This window comes from Emydura macquarii, unplaced genomic scaffold (genome assembly GCF_026122565.2).
Source record: "Emydura macquarii macquarii isolate MOO-44397 ecotype Brisbane River unplaced genomic scaffold, CSIRO-AGI_Emac_v2 contig_1348, whole genome shotgun sequence".
NCBI classification, from domain to species: domain Eukaryota; kingdom Metazoa; phylum Chordata; order Testudines; family Chelidae; genus Emydura; species Emydura macquarii.
Genome location: NW_027131485.1, coordinates 10,816,663 through 10,833,424, shown reverse-complemented (window position 1 = coordinate 10,833,424; position 16,762 = coordinate 10,816,663). Strand labels below are relative to the sequence as shown.

Here is a 16,762-nt window from a genome sequence, read left to right as displayed (position 1 = left end):
TCAGGGGGATTGAAGTCCCCCATGAGAACCAGGACCTGTGATCTGAAAACTTCTGTTAGTTGTCCCCCAGAAGATCTCTGCATTCCTCTATGGGTACATGACCCCGGTTGAGAACCACTGGGTATCTGACAGTGTTCTTCACTTTCCTTTCAAATGGATTCAATGGAGCCCTAGAGAAAATTAAACACCCAACAAAGGAAAACTCTAACACTGTTTTTAATAATGACCATTTTCACTGAAAAAGCAAAGCTTTCCCAAAGGGAAGAAAAGAAAAGGACTAACAGTGAAACAATGGACAACATCATTTCCAAATTGCTGCTAATGATGCTCAAGAGGAAGAGAATGGCAGTTGGGGTTATGCCCCTTTATATGCCCCGAGGCAATGGAACACTAGCATACAGGTAGCATAGGAGACGTTGTGAACTGCAATTTTCATAGTTTCGTAACTAGGCCTAATGTGGGTAGATTTGCATAGGGACAGCAGATGTCACCTCCCGGACAGCCCCTTCCCAAATTAAGTCCCTACTTCAAAGCATGGGGGCACCAGACCTGTCCAAAAGCCCTTCCCTCACCGCCTCCCTCTCTCTATCTATCTTTTTATATATATAATTTTTTTTTTAAACATGGGCACAGCAATGCATTTTCCCCATGCCTCACTCTTGGAAATCCCTGAACCATTTTATCTGAAAATTTCCAAAGAAGTTCAGACTAAGGCAGACACCTGGATATGGGTAAAGTTTTGCAAAGCATAAGCAACTGAAAACAGGGTCTTACCAGAGGAAGTGTCAGACCACTTTAATAATAAGTGGTGCTACCAACCCTCCAATAATAAAGAGTTTGTAAGATTACATTTTATAACAAGGATGTAGTTGAGAACAGATTCATACATTCCTTGTAGAAAATCCAAACACTCAGACTTCAGGAAGATAGCCACAAAAAGACATAACTCAATGTCATTCCTTTGATAAACATGTGAGACACTGAATTTTTGCCATAAAGCAGAAGGTTAAAGAAATGAAAGGGTTTACATGTGCACAAGAGTAAAGATTTTAGAAAATTTGCTACACTGGATCTTGAAGGTCTTCGCAATTGAGGGTAGAGGCTAGGTAGACACATTTGTCCCAGGAGTGAGAAAGGTTAATGAAATGGAAAAGTGTCTGGCTAGAACATATGTTACTACAGGGTATAAGAAGATTTTTGAAACTTGGGGATTGGTAAATGTGATTATTACAGGGAGAAAGCATACACCAGACCTTCCAGAATTCTGTGCTCTTTCCCCCATCTTAAAAAGATAAGTCTGAGGACCAAGATGCATTTGTATATAGTGCTTCTGCTTCAGAAAGTCCCTCTAGAACTCAAAGGGAGTTTGAAGTGTTCCAGATACAGTGAGGTGTGACTGATCCATCATGCTCCAAGATTTGGAAAGCGTTAGAAACATTGGGAAGCACAGACAACAACTCAGAGGGTGGAGCTACATAAAAGCAACACGGATGCAAAGAATTCAAAGTTTAAATTTTAAAACAGGCAATGGGACAGAGCTACATATTCTATCTAGTGCTCTCATGGATCACCAGCTGGCTCTCCTGAAAGATTATGCTGTTTGCATCACAACTTGATGAAGAAGTGAATGTTACCACTCTTTCCATTCCTTTCTTTCTCAGATTTTTCCATCATTTTCTGCCATGGACATTTTTAACAATTACTGTAGATGTTACAATCAATCACATCTAAAGGCAATCATAATTTAATTTGGGATGTTGTGAACCAGCACACCAATGTTTATTTACATTCTCATGTATCATGTTGCTAATGTACCAATTTTCAGATACTCCCCATTAATATAACTGAATTTTAATATTATGTTAAGAGGGCCTAAAGGGTGAGACAGGCATGCCTTTGTGTTCTAAATCTAAAAAATAAAATGTAAATGTTTACAGACTAAATTTTTTTTTTAGCTTAGTACAAGACAAGAGAAGGCATACATGCATTTCAGATGAAATAATTTTGCGCACATCAGTGCACTGCTAGGCAGTAAGTGCTAATGGTGAATACTGCTGAATTATGAACCAACTGAAAAGGTAGGATTTGAGATTTGCATTGCCTTCTCCCTCCAAGAAAAGATAGCATTTACCCTCCATCTTTCTGTTGCATCCAAGCCAAAACATGTCTTGCTCAGAGATATAATAACTAAGACTGCTTTTTACATAACATTTATTTTTATTCAAGTGCTTTCACTGGTTTGATAAATCACACAAGTGACAAAACAATGAACATAAGAACAATGCATAGCCAAGTCTTCTGCAGTGACTTAAATTATAAGATCACAATGATAATACCTGCATTATGACTGATAGAAAATCTGTAGTTAGCAAATGCATTGAATGGATTTCTCACAGAAACTCAACATCTGACATAGAAGCTGCTATTTTTTTAAATTAAAACTAATGTATCAATAAATGTCTCAAATATCAGTAATCACAGAAATTAATCACTAGCAATTAGCAATGCCTAAAAGAGAAAAGGTATTTTACTGACCAGGGAGAAAAAGAAAAAGCCAGCATATAAGGGCTAATTATATTTCTCAAACTCATTCATTTATATTGTTATCTATTCATAAGAATGGCCATACTGGGTCAGACCATTCGTGCATCCCACCCAGTATCCAGTCTTCCAACAGTGGCCAATACCAGGTGCTTCAGAGGGAATGAACAGAACAGGCAATTATTGAGTGATCCATCTGCTGTCATCCATTCCCAGCTTCTGGCAGTCAGTGGCTAAGGACACCCAGAGCAGTGGATTGCATCTCAGACCATCTTGGCTAACAGACATCAAAGGACCAATCCTCCATGAACTTATCTAATTCTTTTCTGAACCCTATTATAGTTTTGGCCTTTACATTGTCCCCTGGCAACGAGTTCCACGGGTTGACTGATCATTGTATGAAAAAGTACTTCCTTTTGTTTCTTTTAAACCTGCTGCCTATAAATTTCATTGGGTAACCCCTGCTTCTTGTATTGTGTGAAGGGATAAGTAATTATTATTATAATTACTTATTCACGATTTTATAGACCTCTACCATATCCCCCCTTAGTTGTCTCTTTTACAAGCTGAAATGTCCCAGTCTTTTTAAATTCTCTTCATAAGGAAGCTGTTCTATACCCCCAATCATTTTTGTTGCCCTTCTCTGTACCTTTTCCAATTCTAATATATCTTTGAGATGAGTCGACCAGAACTGCACGTAGTATTCAAGTTGTGGGTGTACCATGGATTTATATAGTGGCATTATGATATTTTCTGTCCTTGTTTAACTGCTACTGTACATTGAGCGGATGTTTTCAGGGAACTTTCTACAATGACTAAGATCTCTTTCTTGAGTGATAACATCTAATTTAGATTCCATCATTTTGTATGCAGAGTTAGGATTATGTTTTCCAATGGGGATTACTTTACATTTATTAACATTGAATTTCATCAGTCATTTTGTTGCTCAGTTCACCCAGTTATGCTTGTAACTCTTCGCAGTCTGCTTCGGACTTAACCATCTTGAGGAATTTTGTATCATCTGCAAATGTCACCTCACTGTTTACCCCTTTTCCAGATCATTTATGAACATGTTAAACGGAACTGGCTCCAGTACAGATCCCTGAGAGACACTTCTATTTACCTCTTTCCATTCTGAAAACGGACCATTTATTCCTACCCCTTTGTTCCCTGGGGTTTTTTGTTTTTGTTTTCTTATCAGTTATTGATCCATGAGAGGACCTTCCCTGTTATCCCATGACTGCTTACTTTGTTTACGAGACTTTGGTAAGGCACCTTGTGTCAAAGGCTTTCTGAAAGACCAAGTACACTATATCCATTGAATCACCCTTGTCCATAAGTCTGTTGACCCCCTCAAAAAATTGTAATAAATTGGTAAGGCATAATTTCCCTTTACAAAAGCCATGTTGACGCTTCCCAACAAATTATATTCATCTATGTGTCTGATAATTCTGTTCTTTACTATAGTTTCAACCAATTTGCCAGGTATTGAAGTTAGGCTTACCAGCATGTAATTGCCAGGACTGCCTTTGGAGCCTTTTTAAAAAATGGGTCACATTAGTTATCCTCGTTATCTGGTATAGAGGCTGATTTAAGTGATAGGTTACATACCACAGTTAGTAATTCTGCAATTTCATATTTGAATTACTTCAGAACTCGAGTGAATACCATCTGATCCTGGTGACTTATTACTGTTTAATTTATCAAAATGTTCCAAATTTGAGCAACTTGCACAGGAATTTTTTACTCTAAGCTAACCTAACCATAAGAGAATCACTCTTTTGGTTCTTCTTTCCAGTTTTAACTTCCTTTGACTTAGGTGAAGCTCTTCCACCTCTTTCTTCCATGGCTTTTTAGCTTGCCTCACTTTCCTTGCAGTCTCAGCCTATGCCAGAAAAAACGGTTACTTACCTTCCGTAACTGTTGTTCTTCAAGATGTGTTGCTCATGTCCATTCCAAACAGGTGTGCGTGCACAGCTGTAGGAAGGTTCCCCCCCAGCAGTACCCGTTGGGTTGGTGTAGGCGCCCGCTGAAGTGGTGCTTCCATGGCACTGTATATAGGGCTCACCGACCCACCGCCTCTCCAGTTACTTCTTGACGATCAACTCCGACAAGGGGGTAGGCGGGTCGGTCTTAGAATGGACATGAGCAACGCATCTTGAAGAACAAGTAACCATTTTTTCTTCTTCAAGTGCTTGCTCATGGCAATTCCAAGCAGGTGATTTCCAAGCAGACCAACGAAGGAAAGGTCAGAGCTCACGAGATTGCCGACTGGAGCACTGCTCTACCAAATGCCGCAATGTCCCTGGCATGTTGGGTAATGGTATAATGCAAAGTAAATGTGTGTGTAGACCAGGTTGCAGCCCTACATATTTCCTGTGTGGGAATGTGAGCCAGGAACGCCGCTGACGAGGCCTGAACCATCAAGGAATGTGCCATGAGGACCGGGGCTGGCACCTTGGCTAGCTCGTAACATGCCTTTATACACGAAGTAATCCAGGATGAAATCTTCAGAGGATACTGGTAGACCTTTCATCCTCTCTGCTACAGCGATGAAGAGCTGATTCCATTTATGAAAGGACTTAGTTCTCTCTATATAAAAAGCCAGCGCCCATCTGACATCCAAGGAATGGAGACTACGTTCCCTGCTGCTGGCATGCGGCTTTAGAATGAACACTGGCAAGAAAATCTACTGGCTAATGTGAAATTGAGAGACCACTTTGTGCAGGAAAGCCAGGTGTGGGCACAGCTGCACCTTGCCCTTATGAAATACTGTATACAGGGGTTCTGAGGTTAATGCCTTGAGTTCAGACACCCTCCTTGCTGAGGTGATAACAATGAGGAAGGCTACCTTCCACAACAGGTACAATAGAGAACACGAAGCTAGGGGCTCGAAAGGGGGGCCCATCAACTTACTGAGTACCAGGTTAAGGTCCCATGCTGGGATTGTACAGCGTGCTGGAGGGTAAAGTCTTACTAAGCCTTTGAGGAAACGGGACACCATAGGGTTGGCAAATATTAAATGACCCCTTTCTCCCGAATGGAAGACGGAAATAGCCACCAAATGGTCCTTCACAGATGCAACTGTCAAACATAACTGTTTTAGGTGCAGTAAGTAGTCCAGTATAAGAGGCAGTGGAGCCTGCATTGGAGGTGTGCCCTTATGTACCAACCATACCGAGAACCTCTTCCAGTTAGCCATGTACACTGCTCTGGTGGATGACTTCTTACTACCGAGGAGAATCTCCTGCATCTGCTCCGAGCACTATGCGTCCCTTGGGTTCAACCACGCAGCTTCCATGCTGTGAGATGAAGCGACTCTAGGCTGGAGGTACACAGACGACCATGGTTCTGCGTGAACAGGTCCGGAACCAGCAGCAGTGTGATTGGGGTGTCTACGGACAGCTGCAGCAGCGCTGTGTACCAGTGTTGCCTCGGCCACGCTAGGGCTATAAGAATAACTGAGGCCCCATCTCTCCTGATCTTCAGGAGGACCTTGTGGACAAGAGGAAATGGCGGGAACGCATAGAGCAGGTGGTGCATCCAAGGAAGGAGGAATGCATCTGCCATGGAACCCGGGCTGTGCCCCCGGTAGGAGCAAAACTGGTGGCACTTCCTGTTGGACTGCGTTGTGAATAGGTCCACTTGGGGAAACCCCCACTTCAGGAAAACAGTCTTCAAGTTATCCATGCGGAGAGACCACTCGCGGTTGTTAAAGGAACAGTTGAGATGGTCCACCAGCTCGTTCTGGGCACTGGGGACGTAGCACGCTTCCAAGTTTATGGAGCGGGCAATGCAAAAGACCCAGAGTTTGATGGCTTCCTGGAATAGGGGAGAGGAACATGCTCTCCCTGTCTGTTCATACAGAACATCGCTGTGTTGTTGTCTGTCAATACTGACACCGCCTTGCCTGCCAGGCCAATCTGATCGCCTGCCAGGCCAATCTGACCGCCCGTAGCTCTCTGACACTTATGTAGAGCGACAGCTGCTCTGGGGACCAAAGGCCTTGGGCCCTCTGTTCGCCAAGATATGCTCCCCACCGAGGCTGAAGCATCCATCACCAGCACCAGCGATGGTTGCGGCCTGGCAAATGGGACCCCGTGGTGGCACACATGATAGGGGTTGAGCCACCACTGAAGGGACTCTACAATCTATAGTAGGAGGGACCATTGTGTCCACATTGTTTCTGTGGGGTCAGTAAACCGATGCCAGCCACAACTGGAGAGGTCTGAGTCGCAGCCTTGTGTGCTGGACCACATATGTGCAGGAGGCCATGTGGCCTGGAAGCGTCAGGTGACTTCAAACTGTCATAGTAGGAAAGCTGCTGAAGGTCCCTTTCATGGAGTCCATAGTCTGGAAACTATGAGAGCTGTGATGTGAACTGAATCCAGGACTGCCCCTATAAATTCAATTTTTTGCGTGGGCACTAGAGTTGACTTGTTCACATTTAGCTGCAGACCAAAGTTGAGGAATATCACCCGTATTAGAGCAACGTGTGTTTCCACCTGCTCCCAGGAGCAGCCCTTGACTAGACAATCGTCCAGACATGGGTATACCTGGACACTGTCTCCCCTCAGGAATGCAGCGACCACGGCTATGTACTTGGTAAAGACTCTGGAAGCCGCCGATAGGCTGAACGGGAAGACAGCGAACTGGTAGTGGTTGTGTCCTCCTATGAACCTGAGAAACCTCCTGTGGGATATCTCCTACTGAGATATGGAAGTAAGCATCTTTTAGGTTGAGGGTGGCATACCAGTCTCATGGATCCAGAGAGGGAATGATCGACGCTAGGGAGACCATGCAGAATTTCAGCTCTCTTATGAACTTGTTGAGATTCCGCAGATCAAGAATAGTCCTGAGCCCGCCTTTCGCCTTCGGGATTAGGAAATAACTGGAGTAAAATCCCTTTTCCCTTAGCTCCTGAGGGACCTCTTCTACTGCTATAGTGCAAAGCAGTTCCTGCACCTCTCCTGTGAGAAGTTGCTCGTGAGAGGGGTCCCTGAAGAGGGACTGGGAAGGGGGGTGGTAAGGTAGGGTAGAACAAAATTGGAGGGAGTATCCCATTTCTACCATGCGCAACACCCCTCTGTCTGATGTTATTCGTGCCCAGGCATAGTAGAAATGGGATAATCTGTTGAGGAAAGGGTGGAGGCGGGAGGGGGGGCAGGATCTGGTAACTGCCCTGGAGTGTTGCCCTTGTGCACACCTTCCAAAGTTTTGTTTTGGACCTGGTGGCTGCTTCCCTGTGCTTTTGCTTTTGGGTGGCTGAAGCGTCCTGCGCCTATTACTCCTGCCCCTTCTCCTGGAGAAATCCTGCCAAGGATGCTGAGGATAAAACCTCTGCCCAGACTGGGGCTTAAAGTGCTTCCTCTGCATGGAGGGCGTAGCAGCCCCAGGGATTTCAGAGTCACCTTAGAGTCCTTGAGGTTGTGGAGCTTGGAGTCCATTTGCCCTGAAAACAGCCCCGCTCCTTCAAAGGGAAGGTCCTGGATGGTGGACTGGACCTCAGGTGGGGGGCCTGACACCTGCAGCCAGGAACTTCTTCTCATGGCCAATCCCGAAGCCATAGTCCTTGCTGTGGAGTCTGCTGCCTCTAGTGCAGCTTGTAATGATGTCCTGGCTACAGCTTTTCCCTCCTCCACCCAGGCTCCAAACTCTGTTTTGGACTTGGCCAGAAGGCGGTCTTTAAACTTCACCATCATGTCCCACAAGTTCAAGTCTGCGAGGACTGTCTGTTGGTTGGCGATTCTCAGCTGCAGGCCCCCAGTGGAGTAGACCTTCCTCCCGAACAGGTCCAGTCTCTTAAGCTCCTTTGCCTTTGGTGTCAGGCCCTACTGCCCCTGCCTTTCCTTTTCATTCACTGCAGACAAGATGAGCAAACTAGGCTGAGGGTGGGTAAAGAGGTACTCAGACCCTTTGGAAGGGGCGAAATATTTCCTCTCTATTCCTTTTGCTGTAGGCGGGATAGAGACCAGTGTCTGTCACACTGTCTTTGTCATGGACTGCACCGTTTTAATCAAAGGCAGTGCTACCCTCGAGGGGCCTTCCGAAGCCAAAATATCCACCATTGGGTCTATGGACTCATGAACCTCCTCTGCCTGCAGACCCAGGTTTTGGGTCACACTTCTCAAGAGCTCCTGGTAAGCCCTACTGTCCATGGGTAGCGCAGTGGTCGATGTCCCCGCTACCGTTTCGTCAGGGAAGGAAGACGACAAAGCCCTGGGCCCCCCCTCTACCTCAGGAATGTCCTGGCCCATTGGGACCTCCCTACAGACGTCGGGTGCCACCTCAGTACCCGGATCTACATTCTCTTCGGCACCACGTGCCGCACCAACTATCCTTGGTGGAACCGCCTTTCTGCGCCGACTGGCTTCAGTGCTGTGCAGCATGGAGCTGCATTCCAGGGTGCCAGCTGCATGGCTCTCTGAGGTGATCGAATAGGGTCCCCTGGGCTGGGACTCTCAGGCTTGGATAATATGCCCACGGGGTACAGAAGGGCCATTGCTGAGGCGCCTGCCACTGCATAGGCCAAGGTCCAGCTGGGCGTGCTTGTTCTCTACCCACCTTATAGCATCGTCCCTCCGATCTGTGTCTCTTCGAGGTACCGTAGTCTACCTTTGAGTCCGATGACCTCAACTCTGACCTCGGGGACCACGGTGTGCTGTGGTAGCTGTAGCCTTTGAGTGGTGCTGCGGTACAGGCGATCAGTGCCGAGGTGACCGGTGCCAAGGCAAGGGCGATCGGCACTGAGGTGATGGTGCCTGGTGCTGAGATGTGGCTGACAGGTGCCAAGGCAAAGGCGATCAGTATCGCAGGGAGGTTGATTGGTGCCGGTGTCGCAGAGAAGGCAATCAGTGTTGTAGGGACAATCGGTGCCGGGGCAATAGTGATCGCTGCCTAGGAGACGGTGACCAATGCCTAGGCGAAGGCGACCTGTGCAACATCATTGGTGGCTTGCCTCTAGTCGGTGCCGTGGCTAGGGGTGCCAGAGGTCTTTGATCTGTCATCTTCACTCCCGAGATGGGGGACTGCTGTGCTATCACGACAATCAGGTTCCACACCGCCTCCAATGTATCCAGTGTGTAGGGGAGGTCCAACTCTTCCACCTCGCACTCCTTCGCTGGGGAACCCACGCTCACTGGGCTCATAGGCGCTCGCTGCAGAGCCGCCGCTGATGGTCCCTGGGACCTGGCGCCAAACACGCTTGTGGGTGTGATGGGCCAGTGCCCTCGTCCATGGGCCGCACCATAGACAACCGCCCACTGTCTACCCTGTGCTTCTTATGGGGCACCAGCAAATGGGATTGGTGCTGAAGTCTTTGCCACCGCCCTCTGCACTGAGGACTTCTTTGGCTCTGGGCCTCTAACTGATGCCGGGGCACTGTGCACCGACACCGGGTCCGGGGGTTGTGGCTAAAGAGCATCCTCCATGAGGATCTGCTTTAGGTGCACACTCCTCTCCTTACGGCTCCTCAGGCGAAAACCTTTACAGATCCTGCAACTATTTGTTTGGTGCGACTCTCCCAAATACTTCAAGCAAGAGTTGTGCGGGTCACCTTTCGACATAGACTTGTGACAGGATCTGCAGGGCTTGAAGCCTTGGGCCTGAGGCATACCTCAGGGCCCCAGGTAGGGGAGTCCCAGAAACGGGGAAATCTCTTACCATTACTCAACACTTATCTATAGCTATATAACTACAACAACTGACTAACTCTAGCTTTCTAACTATTTACAGGAACCGCTAAGGACAACGGAGAAAGCTTGCAAAAACAAGACGACCAAAGCTCCAACAACCATTACGAGTGGTAAGAAGGAACTGGAGAGGCGGCAGGTCCCTATATACAGAGCCATGGAGACGTCACTCCAGGTGGCGCCTACACCGATCGAGCAGACGGGTACCACTGGGGCGAAAACCTTCCAACAACTGTGCACGCGGCATGCACACACCTACTTGGAATCAACATGAGTAAGTACTCGAAGAAGAACTAGGTAGAACTCTCCCAAAACACAATTACTCAAATTTGCAGTTCTTCTGTGTACCTCAATTATTTCCCACCACCTCCCACTGATGACTTCAGACTTTATTTTTATGTGATGTCATTTAACAGAGTCAGACTGTAACACCCACACTGTTAGATATTCTATCACAGTTCATTTTAATCCTGCCCAGCAGTCTTTTAAAACCTACCAATGCAACTTCAATAATTTCCTGCTTCAAGGACAAAAGAACACAAATGGATCAGAAGCTGAAAAATAAATATTACCTAACTGTAATATTAAGCTATTATGGTGGTGTTCACAAGCAAAACAACACAGGGAATTTCAGCCATTCTTTCCTTTTCTTTACGGTTAAATGTACAGCACAATTCAGTTTTACTTATTCTTACTACTAATCACTGAGACACATGCATCAGACTTTCCTCTCCACAAACCTGTTTCCATTTATGCAAATTTGTTTGTCCTATACTGATCAATGGCACCCGTGGCTAAGGAGCAGACTCGAAATTATTTCTGATGTTATGAAAGATGTAGGATTCTTTCCTAAGTGCCATCTGTGTGCACATAACAAATATCACAATTTATGGGAATAACAACTAGACCCAATAATAATTTGACTGATCTGCCTTAATACAAAATGATTGCTAGAAATTGCCCTGTCTTGGCAAAATGGACGTTGTGTTTCTGGGTTTGGAACTTCCCTTTTTCATGAATCAGGTATTCAAGTAATAATTTGAATACAAACGATCAAAAAGGTGATTGCCCAAATGTATTTTATAACAGAATATCATATACAGCAAGTGAATTTATCAAACCACTGTAACTCAAAGTCCTTCACAGTACTGTAGATGTGATTCAGTGTGTCGTACCCATATGTTACTCTAATGCTTGCACAGTAGCTGATAAGTAGAAATCATCACTTACGCTGCTGGTTTCTTTTGTCACTGGCATTTTTCAAAGGGAGGCACACAGGACAATCATGCCGAGTACAATTCTTCCAGTGAGAGATGATTTGTCGTGAAGATGCACAATGAGCAACTATCAAAAAAGTGAAGCAATAACATTTAGGTTTAGTCTGGTTTTAGGATTTTGAAAAACTCATTCCATTTCCGTAACACCCAATTTTCTTTCCGAAGTAGTGCTATAATCACCAAAATCCCAAATACAACTAAACAAAATGTCAGGACTTGAACAAATAATGAATACCTCTTTCTCTGGAGAGTACATTAATAAAGATGCAGTAGTGTGCTGCTCTGACATGCCAAAAACTAGTTCAGCTGCTCTGACATGTAGGAAACTAGTTCAACAACAATCTAATGGCTTCCACATGCTGAGCTAGTAGAGATCAAACATGCTGCAGACGTGACATGCTTGGTCTGTGATGGGAGAAGTGAAAATACTATTTTACTTCTGAAAGAGTAGCAGATCATTGATCTTGAAAGATTAAGTACTTTATTCTTTCTTCTAAGGACAACTGTATAATGGGGGTAACAAGTGGCAAGACTGAAGGGAAAAAAAGCAAAAAGACATAGCAGCTATTTAAAAGAAAGGAACGCTTATGCCAGAGAAAATGGTCACTATCAGCTTGCAAAAACAGTAAAGAAAAACCCATTAGAGAATAGGGAAGAACTCTTATATTGACCTTCTGACAATTTGCTCTTCTTACCTTGACAGGCTTTCCCAGCTTGACAATGTGTCATGTGATTGAGGACATTCTTCATGGTTCGACAGTGTGGGAGAGCGCAGGCTCGCACCTCTCCATTTGCTTGCTCTCGTCTCTGACATTTGTGGGCATGAAGCAGTAGAACCAGTTGTTGCTGTATCAGTTTGCGTTTCTCAGGATCTGCTGTTGGTCCAGCTGTCATTGCCTGTGCTGGTACAATTCCCACCTGCTGTACCTGGGTTTGCATCTGAGACTATGAGAAAACATTTTGTTTTCATGTGTTAAGTAAATTCCACACACACATTAATGCTGTTCTTAATTATGTGTAAGGTAAAACAGGAGACACTGTAATCTTATAAATATAGTTAACAGTAGTCTCAAAATCAATACCATTCACAAACTATTCTGGTGTAACAGGCTATAAGTACCTAAAACCAACATTCATAAATACCTAAATATATCAGTATTTAGTTCTGAGAGATGAATTTCTCTCTCTTCACTGATTATCAGGAAGTTTGGCATTCACTTCTTGGAAGGAAAACTATTTTTTTTTAAAAGGAAAGATCTCTTAGGAACTTTTTGGCCAAGATTTTAGTGAAAGGGTGCCAAAAATATGACCAATTTATTAAATGGTCATCATGATTTCAATGACAGTGCGCTCAGCACTTGGAAATTAGACAAAGTTATTTAAAAATCTAAATATAGTTTTAGGCACCCATTTTTAAGTCATAGCTTACTCCTACCTTGATAACAGATTTAGCCATCTGGAAAAGTCTGTTGTTGCTTGCTTCTTTATAGTGAAAAGTATCTCTGCCTCTACTGTTAAAATTTTGGTGCCTTCACTCCCAGCAGGGACAGCACCCTGTATCTACTCTCAAACTGACGACCTTAGTATCTAATGGCATTACACAAATACAGAAGGCCATATAACCTAGGAAAGAAAGACAGACCTGGAGATCTGCTTGCTCAAGGTTTGTGAATGCCTTGGTTCATCAGACTGTTCGTGGCATGGAAACTGTTTGGGAGGTAAGTAAGAACTTGCTGTAGTTGAGTCCAGGGTCACCACTATAAAGTCTAGGAGCTGCATGGATGACAGAATAGACTTTTCCATGTTTACCCAGACACTAAAGTAAAACCCTTTCTCTTGATATTGATGTGGCACTTCCTCTTAGCTCCTCATTCAAGGAGAAAGTTCACCTACTGAAGGTTCTCCTCATAAGATTGGTCCCTGAAGAGGGACCGTGAAAATGTTTTTGGAGAAGGTGGGTAAACAAACTTGAATGAGTAGCCAAACTGGATGGTATTTAGTACCAATATGTCCACTGTTATTGTCCTTCAATTGAGGGCAAAGTATGCTACATCGCTACCAAAGTGGATTCCAGAAACAGGTGGATATGTCCTCATAAGATTGCAACTCTCCAGCATCCCGTCAAAAGTAGCCTTTAATGGGTGGCTGTCACTGAGGTATATGGATCTGCATACCTTGGCATCTACACACTCTTATGCCTGCGTGATGGTTCATATTATCATTGGTGATAGTAAGGCTATGGAAGGGGTCTTTACTTCTACACCTCTTTACAATGCTGTTCTTTGGGGCTCATGAATGCCTGGGGAGGGGAGGGCTGTCCTGGAGTCTTTTAATGAGCACAAAGACTTATCTGTTTTCTTGTTGAAAAAACGGGTTTCATCAAAGGGCAAGTCCTCAGTGGTGTTCTGAATCTTCCTGGGGAACCCCAAAGAGTGAAGTTACGACACTTACTAAATTACTATTGTGGTACCAGCTGCATCCTCAGCTAAAATCCTATTGCACACTGCAAAGGGTCTATCTTCCTTAACAAGGGTTTGGAATTGGGCCGTGTCCCCCTGGGGGAGCTTGTCTTTGAACTCCAGGAACTTCAAGTAGTTCATAAAGTCATATTTTGCTAACAGGGCCTAGAAGTTAAGAGACTCTGAAACTGGAGGCTGGTGGATGTGAATACTTTCCTCCTCAATAGGTCCAGGCATTTCACTCCCTTGTCCATAGGGTGTTGCTGCCTGGATTTTTCTATGGATGCTTGTGCTAGTAGGGACCTGGGGGCAGGATGGGTGAACAAGAATTCTGCACCTTTTGCAGGCACAAAGTAATGTTTCTCAGCCCTTTTACGGGTAGAGGTATACGTTGCTGGTGTATGTTATATCACTCTAATGGCCTCATTCACTGGAAGAACTACCCAATTGGGTCCAGAAGACTGCAGGATATCCAAGAGCTTGTGCTGTATATCTTGAACTTCTTCTAATGGGATCTGAAGTACTACCACCACCCCCTGCAACAGTTCTTAATATTGCCTATTGTCGTCAGGTGGGAATGCTGAAGAAGGGGCAATTGACTCATCAGGCAAGGAAGATGTGGTTCACTGACTTCCTTCTCCATATACTACTGCAGAGCCAGGTGCCGTTGCCTAGGAGGAGAGAGACAATGTGACTTTCTGGTACAGTGCACAGATCCAAGCTGAGGTGCATATAGATTCCAAGGACTCCAACAGGGCTAGTACGAAGGATTGAACACTGGTTTGGTATGGGGCAAGGCATTAGATACCTGCAATCCCCTGGAGGGCAATCCTGCTTGCATAGAGGACGGGTCCAGGAAACTCTTGAAGCCCTGTCTGAACTAACCTCTCTGTGAGGTGATGATTCGTCCTGGACATCAGATTCAAGCTACAAGAACACTAGATCTGTCTTCATCAGAAGCACTCCTGGTGCTGGTGGAAGGAAGCTCTGGCAAATGGTTGGAGAAGGTGAATACATTCTTTTGCCTTCTGGGGTTAAAATGTCCCTCTGAAGTACCAAGTCCAAAAGTAGCTGAGATTGTGGGTCTGGAGATGAAAGATATCCTCTTGGGTAGCATATGTCTGAGTATGTCCTGGAGTACAAGGGCCCCAGTTATTGGTTCCACCTGACCCGGTGCTGTGATAAGACTTAGTGGTTGGCAGAGCCTATCATTTGAAAGAGAGTCAGGGTGGGTCACGACCCTCTTTCTTTTTTGGGAATTGAAAATACAGGAAGTAGAACCCCTGCCCATGGCAATGAAGTGGGACGTGCTCTATTGCCTTTTGGTGTAAAAGGGATTCCTGCCCTCTGTTGAAAAATCACATGAGAGTGGTCCCCAAAGTGGGATCGGGAAGGGAGTTTGAGAGGCAGGAAGGAGAGAAATTCTATGGAGTATCTCTGATGGATAATCTTGAGAAAGCTACTATCCATAGAAGAGTTTAGATTCTATAGCATATAGTTAAACTGCAGTTTCAAAAAGGAATTATGCAGCTGTGCAAATGGCTTCATAATTGCATTATACACAGAGTCCTGATTCTAGCAGGTAGTAACCAGCCCCCTTCTATAAACACGACACCAATATACAGATGATTTTTAAGACAATGCAAAAATTTCCCAGTGATGGGGAAACAAGTAAGCGATGAAGGAGCACTCCTCTGACAACTGGATGGGATTAAGACCTGAAAGTTTATGAGATTTATATCCTTTCCTCCCCATTTACACTACCTTTCAGACACAGCATGAAGTGAGGATTCCTTGAAATTCCTGCTAGAGAGTATCTGAAAGGCACAAGGGTGGAATCTGTGCCTCAAAATTTCTGCTAAAGAATGGCAACGTTTCTAGTATCAACCAACAGTAAGTAATTTGCATCTCATGAAGAGGCTTTGTGAGTTTCTATAGTAACCACTATCATGTTTAAGAACATAAAACATAACTGAATTTGTAGTTTCCATAGAAACTATACAAGCAGTTCGATTAAATTAGTCCTAATACATTGAGGGATATTGAAGCAAGTAGTGATATTTTAATTTTACTTTGTGAAGAAGCAGCAAGCACTGAAAATATCACATGAAACTGGCCAAGTCTGCAATTTCCAACATCCACAATTTCCAAAGTAAATTATATATTTAAAAAGGATACTAATAAAAACTATTGTCAAGGGGAATTTGCACTAACTAGAAGTAATTTGTTTTGCACAGCATAAACATGAGAGCATTCAATAGTGTGCTTTCCTTATCAGAGCCAAAATGATACCAGAGACACTATTCAATCTCTCAGCAAACAGTCTACTTTCACAATGTACATAAAACATAACTTCTGGATGTTTTAGGAATTTACACACACTTGCAGGGCTGCAGATAGAGAGTTTACTGAAAAGAGCATTTCTTACATCTATTTTGGGACTCAGTGTACAACGTTAAAGCCAAAGGGTGTAATATAACCCTTTTTGACAAACAATGATGCATACCCAAAGAATGAAGTTACTGCACAACTGGGTACACACCAACAGTCTACACTAGAAAATTTACCCATTGCTGAAAACGGGGATCGGGTGAACCAATGTGAAGTTTAAATGGCAAGTGTATACAGGATCAAATTAAGTTCAGTAACATTTCAAAAACCATGCCTGAACCTTCCAAAGCAAATATGTTGCTTCAATGTTATAAAGGCAACCAATACCACAGTGTAATTCTAAAAATCTGTGCAAAAGGGCATTTTGTTTTACTATGGCATTTTAAAACACCAATTCTCATTT

The 16,762-nt window shown here is 44.3% G+C and overlaps 1 protein-coding gene across 5 annotated transcripts in view; it reads right to left on the bottom strand.

Annotated features, from left to right (window-relative positions):
* The window catches only part of CREBBP (CREB binding protein), a 175,012-nt gene that overhangs the window by 82,150 nt on the left and 76,100 nt on the right, over nt 1–16,762 (bottom strand). For all 5 annotated transcript variants that reach the window (XM_067551124.1, XM_067551125.1, XM_067551126.1 and 2 more), the window contains exons 4-5: nt 12,205–12,454; nt 11,463–11,576 (exon numbers count right to left, since the gene is read on the bottom strand). In XM_067551124.1, coding sequence (XP_067407225.1) covers nt 11,463–11,576; nt 12,205–12,454 — 364 coding nt within the window. The remainder of the gene's footprint in view (nt 1–11,462; nt 11,577–12,204; nt 12,455–16,762) is intronic.